The sequence below is a fragment of the Grammomys surdaster genome, unplaced genomic scaffold, assembly GCF_004785775.1.
Source record: "Grammomys surdaster isolate TR1022 unplaced genomic scaffold, NIH_TR_1.0 149, whole genome shotgun sequence".
NCBI lineage: Eukaryota > Metazoa > Chordata > Mammalia > Rodentia > Muridae > Grammomys > Grammomys surdaster.
Window position 1 is genome coordinate 9,481,682 of NW_021604607.1, and position 12,783 is coordinate 9,494,464.

Genomic DNA, 12,783 nt, shown 5'->3' on the forward strand with positions numbered 1-12,783 from the left:
TAGCTTGTCTGGTATGAGTTATTTTTTCTCATTAAAAAAAGAAAGCTGAGTTCCCAGGAGATTAAGTAATGTGTCTAGGATCTAGTTGCCTGGGAAAATAGTCAGGCTAGCACTAGTGAGGCCTGCCTGATCCCAAATCACTTGTTCTTTCTACCACACCAGACCCTTCCTTCTTTAAAATGTGATGTTTGCTCTCCCCTCCAACCCCCATAGATGACCTACTGCAGACTCTTCAGAGTACATCTGGATTAGCTGTGGTTCTTTTCATTAAGGCCATGTTCCGACCATCTGAAAAGCTTCCTGGATTGGTGAGTGCATCTTCTTTTTAGAATTTCCCTTCACTGAGAATTAGATGAACATCAATTTTCTTTAATTTAAATATCCTGTTTGTTATTTTATAGTTATTTATTTGTGGTGTGTGCATGGGCACACATGTGTCATACTGTGTGTGTGCGCACGCATGCATGGATCTTCAGACAACTTGTAGTTGTTAGTTTGTTCCTTTTTCCATGTGGGTCCTGGGGATCCAACTTAGGCTGTTAGATTTGACATGTCTGTACTCACTAAACCATTTACTTGCCCCTCAATTTTTAAACCACATTAGCTGAATTTTTAAGTTTATTTGGCATAGTTGGGATTTTTACAGGAAGTCTTTTTTCTTATCATGATAGTTCTAAATATACAACTGAAGTGAGGGCAGGGAGGACAGGGTGACCCCAGCTGCCTGGGTCAGCTGCACAGAGATAGCTGCGGCCAGCATGTTCCTGAGTCACTCCTGAGTGAGTGTTTCTAGGCTGTTTCCAGGTCTGTGTGTCAGTATGTGCTAGTGTGCTAAGTGATGACTGTGACATTAGAACTTTGCAGTAGCTAATTAAATACATTGTAATAAGATTCTGATAGTCTTTTTTTTAAGAATAAACTTTGCAATATACTTAATCATTCTTTGTAATATAAGAGGCATATGAGGGTCAATTTTTAGTGAATTTGGTCTCTAAGGAGAATGTAATTTGGTAATGGAGACCACAGTCTTTGTATTGGCTACTAGCAGCCTCCCCTCCTCTCAGTATATTATTTAGAAACTCAGTTTGTCTTTTAACCCAATCTTATATTAAACATGTCTGTATTCTGAGATCATGCAAAATAATTATCCTTGAATACAGTTGAAGTTTTTTCTCAGAACCTCTCTAAGAGAATCCTCCTCTCTGCCTCAGAGGCTGACCTTTCATAGCAGCAAAAAGATGGATGTGCTTAGACCGAGTTGTTTTCACTTTAAAAGTTAGTATAATAATTTCAGTGTTTGTGCTGTTTCATCATTAGTTTTCCTAGAATAGTCAGATTTGTATTTGAGATATTATATATTATTACCTCTTGTTTTCCAGATCAGCAGCTTGCTTCTCCAGTCAGCTGACTGCACCAGGATCCCTAAGTGGCTCAAGTGTAGCTGTGGGAGCCTTTTCTGTGCTGATGTGCCAGCCTCAACTCTCTTATTCCTGTGTCATGGAACACTTGCTATGCTGGACTGGCAGGATGGGAGCATGGGCCCAAGCGGGGAGGCTTTGCTCTTGGATACTGTGCATGTTTTGTTCACCTTGAGTTCACAGTGAGTTTTGGTTTTGCTAGCTTGTATTTTGTTTTGCTTATAAGACATTTGAAGGATACAACTAAGCCAACAAAATTAATTCAGTTAAATATGCTAGGATAAATCCTAAATTAAAATATGTGAGAATAAAATAGGCTTGTAAGAAAAAGAGCAGATGATGAAAAGAGAAATTACTGGTGCAGGCTGATGCAGGTGCAGGTGATACTGACACTTGTGCAGGTGGAGTAAGAACCATTTCTAACCTTTAGTACCTATGCTAGCTTTTTCTTTTGCTTGTTTTGAGTCAGTCTCATGTTATCTTGAACTTTATGACCAAGGCTGGTTTGAACACCTGATCTTCCTGCCTCTCCTCCCATAACAGGTGTATACTACCATACCCAATTTATGCTAGCATTAAAAAAAATCTTTATTTCACTATGTGTATATGTGTGGTGGGTATTTATTTGCATGTGTGTGAAGTGTCATGGAGGCCAGAAGAGGGCAATAGATCCCTTGGTACTAGAGTTACAGGTGACTGTGACCTGCCTGGCATGGGTATTAGGAACTGTACTTTGGACTTCTGAAAGCATAGTTTGTGCTCTTAACTCCCGAGTATATCTTTTGCTCATGGCACCATTTTAAAAAAACATGACCCTATTTCTTGAGCTTCATGAATTCTAGGTAATATAATGTGTTGTATACATACATAGTATAAACACTTAGTTTATTGGGTGAGTAAAGTGAGGTTATACAGTAAAGGCTCACTAATGAGCATGTTATCGTAAGGTCTTTATAGAGCTGAGTTTCTTTGGTGTTTGGCCATTAAGGATGAAATGAGCAAGTATTTAAAATGTCAAACAGGGTCTAGTGAGATGGCTTAGCTGTTAAAGGTACTTACAGCCAAGCCTGAAGATCTGAGTTTATTCACTGAACTTACATGGTAGGAGGAGAGAACTGACTCTTGCAAGTTTTCTTCTGACCTTGGTACACATGTGCATATATGCAATAAATAAATCATACATAAATAATAATACATTTTTAAAAGTCAGACCATGAATACAAGTTAATAGCAGTAAGCATTACTATTAAGATAAGGAAAAAGCTCTAATTTTTACAAGTTGGAGATACAATTTATGTACTTTAAATTTACAAATGTAAAGGGCACAATTCTGTTTTTTAGTATGTTCATGGAATTGCACAACCTTCACCACAGTCAACCTCAGAATGTTCCCATCTTCCTAGATGGTCATGATTGTGCACTTGGGAGGCAGAGTCAGCAAGATGAGTTTGGGTGTAGCCTAGATTACCTAGTAAGACCTTGTCTCTGAATACTATTTTCATCATCCTAAAACAATAGATATCCCAAGACCAAAACATGGTTTTCCAGCCTTTCTTAGCTGGGCCCTCAGGTAAATTTAAAATCTCTGAGAGGTCAGGGAGATGGCTCAGTGGCACAGAGCACAACCTGTGCAAGTATGTGGACATGAGTTCAAATCTCAGCTGTACATGTGCCTGGGGCCCAGCACTGGTAAGTGGAGAAACGTAAGTCCCAAGAGCTTGCTGGCCAGTGTAGGTAAGGGACACTGTCTTGAGGAAATAAGATAAAGAGCTATAAGAGAAGATACTGGTTGTCTTCTGTTGACCTCTGTGCATGCACGTATGTACTCAGTTGAATGCATCTCTCTCTCTGTTACATGCACGCACACACACACACACACACACACACACACACAAACACTTTAGAATAACCATGAAACCATCATCACAGTAAAGATAATGAACATTTTATTTATTTGTAAAGGTTTCCTTGTATTCATTTTTTAAATATTTTATAAAGTAAAAAGATTCATGTGAAAAATTTCACTTTCAGTTTGGCCTTATTTGTAATTTCGTTGATGTTGTTGTAAATTTGATTAAATTTTTTGTTCATTCTTTGCATTTAAAAGTTGTGATAGCTAACTAATTTCTTTTTCTTGGCAGTTTATAATGATATACATCATTGGTTTATTTTTCTCCAGGATTAAGGAGTCAACACTAGAAATGTTCCTGTCTAGAACCTTGGCATCTTGGACCAATTCAGCCATACAAATCCTTGACTCAAGTTCCCTAAGCTTAAAGGACCATCTGAATGGGGATTCAAGCATACCTAGGAGACTTCTGGAATATGTCTATACACACTGGGAACATCCACTGGATGCTCTGAGACACCAAACCAAAATCATATTCAGAAATCTTTTGCAAATGCACCGGCTCACTATGGAGGGGCCAGATTTAGTCACTGACCCCTTCTTTCTGGAGTTGACTAAGAGTCTTCTGCAGTTGGAATGGCATATTAAAGGGAAGTATGCTTGCCTTGGCTATTTGGTTGAGAGTCTTGGAATTGAGCATATTTTGGCAATAGATAAAACTATTCCATCTCAAATCCTAGAGGTAATGGGAGACCAGTCATTGGTACCTTATGCAAGTGACCTCTTGGAAACCATGTTTAAAAATCATAAGAGCCATTTGAAGTCCCAAGCCGTCACCAATACCTGGATGGACAAGTGGCATGAGACTTGGGTTTTTCCTGTCCTTTCTGTCCTATGTGGAGGAAACTTGGATCAGAGGTCTTATGTGATTGACTATTACTTGCCAAGGTTACTGAATTACAGCCCCGAGAGCCTGCACTACATGGTGCAGATTCTTCAGGCATCCATTAATACTGAAACTGGTAAGATAGTTTTCTATTAATTTCTATTTAGGATACTTAAATATAAGCCTCTGGGCAGATGTTTAAATATCTCCCCTCTCCCCTTCTATAAGTGGTAAGGAAAGCTATTAATGATAGCCACTTCAGACTGAAATGTTTTACTTTCAGTAGCAGAGTGGAATTTTTGGCTGAAGTAGTTTCACCAAGCCAAGCAGTAATTTCAGTTGTAAAGTTTTGTTTTGTGTTTTGTTTTTTTAAAAAAAGATTGATTTGTTTGTGTTTGAGTGCTTTGCTTGTGTGTCTATATGTGCAACATGTGTGTGCCTAGTGCCTTTGGAGGTCAGAAGAGGGTATCAAATCTGTTGGAATGGAGTTAAGGACAGTTATGAGCTGCCATGTGGATATTGGGCTACTCTCTGGGAGAGTAGCCAGCACTCTTAACTCAAGAGCTGTCTCCTCCACCCCTTAGTTACAAGGTTTTAATTTATTCTCTTGTTCTCAAACTAGAGGAATGGTGTCTGTGTTTTATATAATTTCTTAATCTAGGTGATTGAGATAGTAATTAAAAATGCTTTAGCAGGTCTAATAAAGCAGGTGAGTTTTTGTGTTTAGTAGGAAGCACAACTTAAAAGACAAACTATGTAGTCTTTTAGAATTGGGGGAAACATCCCACTGAGACTCGAGTGCTAAAGGAATCAGGGTTTGTAATTAATGTGTAGCCATATGAGGTGGTGCGTGTCTGTTCATTCCAGCACTTGGGAGACAGAAGCGGATGGTTCAAGGTCAGCTAAGTATACATAGTGAGTTCTATGCATGCCATGACTGTATGAAACTCTCTAGTTAGAATGATGGGTGGGTGGGTGGATGGATGGATGGATAAATTATCCCTTTAATAAAGAAAAAAATCCTTATATTCAATTTAAGAAACTTTGAACTAACTTGGTACTGAGAAGAAATTTTGATTTCTTTACAAAAAAATAATCCATTATTTAATAGTCTTTTAACAGTTTTTCTCACATTTTTGAGCAACCACTTGAGGCTTCAGAGATACGAACCTGTTTTTATGCTAGCTTGTGCTTATTATGTTAAGGTTCCTGTGAGCTACTGTGTCCTGTACGTTTCTTAGCAGCTGATGCTCTGCTGAAATCAGCAAGTCTCTGTAGTCTACATTTTGTATTCTTTATAATGGGAACAACTCAAAAAATGTGTTAAGGTTTAGTCTTTATTTTCAAGGAAATAATAGTCTTTGAACTATTACAGTGTTTCTACTATGCTTGTGTAATTGTTTATAACTTTTCTCTACTTGATTATTTTTCCTCTGATTCACATACCGTGAATTTTCTTTTTGTTTTGTTTTTTTGTTTTTTGAGACAGGGTTTCTCTTTGTATCCCTGGCTGTCCTGGAACTCACTCCGAAGACCAGGCTGGCCTAAAACTCAGAAATCCACCCGCTTCTGCCTCCTTTAATCCTCTAAAGTGCTGGGATTAAAGGCGTGTGCCACCACTGCCCGGCTGTGGTGAATTTTTTTAAGTGTTAAGGCCAAAAGTAAAAGTATTAGAGAATAAGTTATGATTTCTTTAAATTAAGAAATAAGATAATTGTGCTTACTTGGAATTATTGGCATGGACAATTATTTTCAGTCATTCTTATTTAAGAATAACACTTTAATTAATGCTAGAATTTAAAGTTTAATGTTAATTGGATCATAAAAGTTGACATGTCATAGTCATTGCATAGCACAGGAATAGTCTTTGCTATTGTGCTTTTGGAACAAGAATAGTCTTTTCTTTTTTAGGGTCTTGTAATCACAGAGGGGCTCTGGGAGCTTTGATGGCATGTTTACGAACAGCTAGAGCTCATGGACATCTTCAGTCTGCAACTCAAGCCTGGGAGACCCTTGTGTGTAGTGCAAGGGTAAAGCAAGGCTTAATTCACCAACACTGCCAAGTAAGGAAACTTTTGTTGCATGCATAGTTCCAGCTAATCTGATTGCTTTAGCAGCCCAGCTAGAGGCCCCTGAGCTGAACCTAGCACTGTCAGGAGCCTACTAAGGAGACAGTCTAAAGTATCATCCTTGTACTCAGTCTGTGCAGTGTCTTGTAGGAGCATAGACAGTTTACACAAAGAACCTACAGCTTGGAGACACAACCCACATGTCAGTGTGCCCCAGTGAGGTGATTTATTTATAAGGCTTACAAGAAGCCTGATCAAGGTGCGTGGTGTTTGGCTAGTGTGAGCTGAACATGAGCTGTGGAGGTCTGGGGTTAGGTAGCACTAAGAAGACAAGAAAGCAGTGGAGCAGAGTACTACGTAAGTAAGGCTTTGGCTTGTGAATTTGTGCAGGCCTCAGTTTTATACATGTAATGAGACAGTTTTACAGGATGCAACTACAAGGTGTATTGATTAAGAAACCTTTCTGATGTACCTCAGTGTCAAAGACAGACACTATCTCAGAGTAAAGGGCTGGAAAATAGTTTTCCAAGCAAATGGTCCCTAGAAACAAGCTGGAGTTCCCATTCTAATATCAAATAGAATCGACTTTCAACCAAAAGTTATCAAAAAAGATAAGGATGGACACATCATACTCATCAATGGAAAAATCTACCAAGATGAACTTTCAATTCTGAACATCTGTGCTCCAAATGCGAGGGTACCCACATTCATAAAACAGGCCTCAACAGATACAGGAAGATTGAAATAATCCCATGCATCCTATCAGATCACCACGGATGAAGGCTGGCCTTCAGTAATGACAGAAACAGTAGAAAGCCCACAGATCTTCATCTCAGGTCCACTGCAGTGAACCAAATACTTCACCTGGTTCTTCACAGCTCCTGCTTCCCACACCAAGACAGGACAACCAGACATTGCTGCCCCAGACTAAGTAAAAATGTGAAATGTTGGGAATGGTTTCTACTGAATGTTAGTTACATTCTCCTGTCATAAAATGTGCACAGGGTTCTTGAACCATTGTAGCCTGTATTGGCTTATTTTTTGTAGATCAATAGATATATGTCTGTTTGGATAACTGAATGTATATATTGAAATACTTTGATTTAAAATGTCCACATATCCTTTCATCTTGAAATATCTTGTAATTTCTTAAAGATATTTTGAAAATCATTGAGTTAGCAATTTTCTATATAATATGCACAATGACAGTGTTGTAAGATGTGAACACCATGAATCTACACACTGGTGATATGACATTAAAAAATAAGAAACCTTTTTGAGGTATATGTGGGCAACATGAAGTTTACTGTTTTCTTTAGTAGATTACACAAATATCACATGTTATAAGTATTTTAGGCTTTTCTAATTTTAGAGAAAAATTAATGTGTTGTTTCTTGTATTTTAGGTGCGGATAGATACTCTAGGCTTGCTTTGTGAAAGTAATAGAAGCACAGAAGTGGTTTCTACAGAAGAAATGCAGTGGATTCAGTTCTTCCTTACTTACAATCTCAACAGCCAGTCTCCAGGGGTGCGACAGCAGATTTGCTCGCTCCTTAAGAAGGTAGAAGTTTGCATCAGAATGGGAAAATAGTAATTGCTCTAGAAATTACTTTTTAAAAAGATCCCAGATTTGGAGAAAGTATGTAACAGTTGTGATATTGGGCTGCCACCTGTCTTCATCAAGTTTTGCTTCAGAGTTTTGCTCTGAGTTCAACAAGCTTACCTGTAGGATTAAAGTCTAGCACACAAAGGTCTTTCATTTGGATGTTAAAAAAATCAACCCTGACCTCTTAAAAAAATATAATTTTAAACATTTTATTCATTTATTTAGGGGACAGGTGTGTATCCCAGAGTACAATTATGGAGGTCAGAAGACAGTGTGTAGGAGTTGGTTCTCTCCATTTGCCGTGTGGATCCTGGGAATAGATTTAGGTCGTCAGGCTTGGTGACATGCACCCTTACCAAGTTGTCACACCAGCTCCCACTTGTTTTGAAAGAAAAAAAAAAAAGCTCAGTGCCGGGGTTCTTAGAGCACAGGTGGTGTGAAGAAAGCATTGATGGTGAGGGGAGACACACCATGAAGTGGTGTAACTCATCTGAATCAGTCCTATAGCACATCTATGGTAAGGAATTGGTAAGGTATAGAAATGGCTCTATCATTGGCAGGTTCACACCAATTTAAAGGAAATGGGAAAACTGGTTTAATTCTGGTTGTAGTAATACATTGTTTTTAATATGTTGTTTACTATAAAATGTTGATTTTATGTGAAAAAGAAACTGTGGATTTCAATATTTGAAAATCCAGACACTCTTAGCCTTATTGACCCTGCAGGTTGATGTTTTAGTTTACTGTGTGGTTCATATATATTTTAAAAAAAATGTCCTTTTCTCCTTAAAAGTTGTTTTGTAGGATACAAGAAAGTTCTCAGGTACTTTATAAATTGGAGCAAAGGAAATCCACACCTGACGCCGAGAACTGGCCCATCAGAGAGCAGCCTTCTGTTTCTTTACAGCGGTATAAGGTAGGTGATGTGCCAGACATGCAGGGCCTCAGAAAACACACACCCTCGTGAGTAAGCGCCAGAGGGTAGCAAACAGAAATCCCTTGACGAATCCTGGCCTTGTGCTTTTCTCTCAGGCTGGGAGTTATATATTCCTTCTGGGTCTGGGTATTCCACTGGAGTAGCCTGAGTTGTGGAACCAAGCTGTACTTCAAGACTGTGTCAGAATGACATAACTGTCAGAATGACGTAACTGGGCTTACCTCAGTAGTTCACTTCTTGTTGGGCCAGTTTACTTATTACTCAGACATTTGAGTAGTTGCTATCTCTAAGCTCCACCTCTTCACACCGCAGAAGATGCTGCTTGGGCTGTGGCTCAGATTGACAACTTTCAGTCCTCCCTCCCTCCCTCCCTCCCTCCCTCCCTCCCCCCCTCCCTCCCTCCCCTCCCCTCCTCCTCCTCCTCCTCCTCCTCCTCCTCCTCCTCCTCCTCCTTCTCTCTCTCTCTCTCTCTCTCTCTCTCTCTCTCTCTCTCTCTCTCTCCCTCTCTCTCTGTGTGTGTGTGTGTACGTGTGTACGTGTACATGCATGCCTGTGGAGGACAGAGGTTCATAGGAAGTGTCTTCCTTGATTACTGTCCACCTTATTTTTTGAGACAGGTTTCTCACTGAACCTGGAACGTGTTGATTGCGCTAGATTGGTTGGCAGCGAGCCCCCAACATTCTCTCATCTCTAATGCAGGAGTGATTACAGGTGTGCATTGCAACCTTTGGCTTTATGTGTCACGGATCTGACTCAGGACCTCATGAATATATAGCAGATACTACATTGACTTACCCATACTCCTTGACCTCCTTGTCCCAGCCAGGGCTACGTAGTGAGCGCTGTCTCAAACAACCAAACCATACAAATAAGTCAAAATTGCCAAAATGAACAAAAACTCTGGACAACTTGGTTTTGAGGATTAAGCAAGAAAACCCTTTTTAAACTTTACTTGGCTCACCAAGTAAAGGGGCTTGCTAGGCCTGACATCTTGAGTTCCATGCCTAGAATCCATATGGAGATGGCCAACCCCTGAAAATTGGCATCTGATTGCCACATGGCACAGTGACATGTACTACCCATGTATGAATATACACATAATAAATAATAGATAATTTTTTTTTTAAAAAAAGTCTCACTAAGAGTTATTAAAAGTGATTTAGAGTATATAATGAGCCCAGCCCTGTGTGAGTGAGTGAGTGAGTGTGATGTTTATTAGCCTCTCTTAGATCAATGTTGGGTTTGAAGAGATGCCTGTCTGTATGTCTGTCTATCTATCTGTCTATCTATCTATCTATCTATCTATCTATCTATCTATCTCTTTTGTTTCTTTCTGAAAGGAGTAACATGGCATTCATGAAATGTCACTTAAGCCCTTAGGAACATAAAACCTCACGTGAATTGAGATTCTAAATTTTTATAAAAGCTTGTGTTTTAGTTTTTGCTTATGGATCTCCTTTTTTCTCTCCTTTGAAACAAGGTCTCGCTGTGTATCCCAGGCTGCCCTCAAACTGTGGTGCTCCTTTCCTAGTTTCCTGAGAGCTGTGATTATAGTCATGTGTATCATGTCCAACAGACAGGCATTATTTGAACATTAGGCCTTAGAGACTTAATTTGAGTCACTCTGGTAGAGTGCTTTCTTACTATGCATACAGTCCTGTGGGATCCTAAGCACAGCTGTGTGGGATACATAAACTGGAAGTGGAGCCAATGCCTATTGTCTCAGTGTTAGATGGTGGAAACAGGAGGGTCAGAAATAAAGCTCACCCTCTGCTACATAGCAAGTTCAGAACCAGACTAGTCAAGCTGAATACTCAGACAGCTAGGACAGCCTCACCAGCCTTCACCCTGAGTTAGATGTAGCAGAAGCGCTTACTCCTGAGGAGACCCACCTGACCAGCTGCCAGTTAACTTAATTATACTTAATTGTAATATGTTCTTAATTTCAGAATTTCATGTCATCTGTTTGCAACATTCTTTTTGAAGCATTGTTTCCTGGATCTTCCTACTCAACTAGATTTTCAGCTTTAACCATTTTAGGATCAGTAGCTGAAGTGTTTCCTGTTTCAGAAGGTAAGCTTCAGCAATGTCTGGGAAACATATACTTTGTTAGCGTATTGCTTTACTTGAAATTTGAATTTTATTGTCTCTTTATAGATTCCCTTTTAATACATAGCTCTCATTTGTACATAGTTAAAGGAGCTAGTGAAGGGAAGTAAAAGAGCTGTCTCCTTTTGTTCATCACTGTCTCCAAGAGTATGTCAAACCTGGGTCTTTGCTGTGGGTCTTTATCCTCACCACACCAATATGCTCATGCTTCCCTGCCATGTTTTTTTGTGCTGTTATAAGTAAGGGCTTCATCTTCTAAGTTTAGAGTGAAAACTGTGATGGCTTATCTTATATTTAATATGAAAGATGAATGAGCGAGCCTTTGTGGTTAAAATGTGGTTTCTCACATATGCCACCTGCTTGAAGATTTCTACACTTTTTTAAATCACATAAAATAATACAAAAACCATTACATACCAACAAATTAAATTATCTGTATGAAATATACATTGATTCTAGGAAAAAAACTATGAAAAAAGGGATAATTCTATAATTAGTAAAGAGATTGAAACAGTAATCAAAACCTCCCAGCAAGTGGCTGTGGTGATACATGCTTACGATCTTAGCACTTGAAGGAAGGGCTGAGGCAGCAGGATTAGATTAGAAGCCAAGACCTTGTCTCAAAATAAACAATGGAAAAAGTATTCTACTAAAGCAAAGTCTAGGACAAGTGGCTTTATTGGTAAATTCCACCAAATCTTTACAGTTATCCTTCTTACAGTCTCACAAAACTAAAGAGGATAGATAACCCCTGACTCAACCTCTCAAGCATTAGAAAAGCAAATGCAGTTTTGTAAGAGGGCCAGCAAGACGACTCAGTGGGCAAGGCCTTTGCTCCCAAGCCTGCCTCCCTAGTTCAGTCCCTAGCTCCCACAGGTTGTCTTTTGACTTCTGTACATGCACATGCATGTGTGTGTCCAGGCCCTATAAATGAATGAATGAATGAATGAATGAATGCAATAAAAATGTAAAAATAAAGGGTCTGTAAGAAAACTGTAGACCAGTATCTCTTATGAATACAGATGTAGAAGCTTCGAGAAAATACTACAGCAAACAAACCCCAGCAGTACATAGAGCTGGAGGGATAACCAAGGTGGGTAAGAGTAACTCTTGCTCTTGTAGAAGATCCAGCTTCTAGTCCCAGCACCCACATGGAAGCTCACAACGATCTATAATTCTAGTTCCAAGGAATGGCATGTCCTCACTTGACTTCTGTGTTACACATACATATATGCAGGCAAAATACTCATATGCATAAAATAAAAAGCAACTCTTAAAAAATTGTCCACTATGACTAGGAATTTGGGATGGGTCAAAATAAAAAGATCACAGGCTGTGTCATGCTTATCATTCTGTATCTGTTTACTCTAAGACTTTGGATCTTGGGTCAGTAAGTTGTGTGTTTTAAGTATTTTTGTTTTATGTACATGAGTGTTTACCTGCATGTATGTATCTCCTGTGTTCTTGGTGCCTACCAAGGCCAGAAGATGTCATTGGATTCCATGGGACTGGAGTTACAGATGGCTATGAGATATGGACGCTGGGTTTTCTGTAAGAGCAGCAAATGCTTTTAGCTATGGAACCGTCTTTCTAGCCCCAGGTAGATTTTTAAAAAGATGTGTTCCTAAATGTATTTGTTTATCTAAAAAGTAACTGAGAGATCTTTCTTACCTTTTGAAAAGGAATAAAATGTTTTTAAATCTTAAAAATGTACGGTCCAAATCCACACCATTAAGCTCTACTTTTTAAACTGCTGCAATGGCAGGAGAGGTGGAGGAGCCAGGAGGTTAACTGTTGACAAGCTCATTGGTAGGTTTCAGGTATGTGGTCTCCGTAGTGTCCTTGTGCTTGTAATACTTGCTCAAAGCCTATCCCTTTTCATATTTTTAAAGCTGTAGTATTTGTCATT

General features: G+C 39.1%; 1 protein-coding gene across 1 annotated transcript in view; it reads left to right on the forward strand.

The window, feature by feature from the left end:
- Nucleotides 1-12,783, forward strand: part of Thada (THADA armadillo repeat containing) — a 288,692-nt gene that overhangs the window by 14,316 nt on the left and 261,593 nt on the right. The window contains exons 9-15 of the mRNA XM_028765113.1: nucleotides 214-308; nucleotides 1,380-1,600; nucleotides 3,598-4,289; nucleotides 6,065-6,216; nucleotides 7,628-7,783; nucleotides 8,622-8,744; nucleotides 10,715-10,838. Coding sequence (XP_028620946.1) covers nucleotides 214-308; nucleotides 1,380-1,600; nucleotides 3,598-4,289; nucleotides 6,065-6,216; nucleotides 7,628-7,783; nucleotides 8,622-8,744; nucleotides 10,715-10,838 — 1,563 coding nt within the window. The remainder of the gene's footprint in view (nucleotides 1-213; nucleotides 309-1,379; nucleotides 1,601-3,597; nucleotides 4,290-6,064; nucleotides 6,217-7,627; nucleotides 7,784-8,621; nucleotides 8,745-10,714; nucleotides 10,839-12,783) is intronic.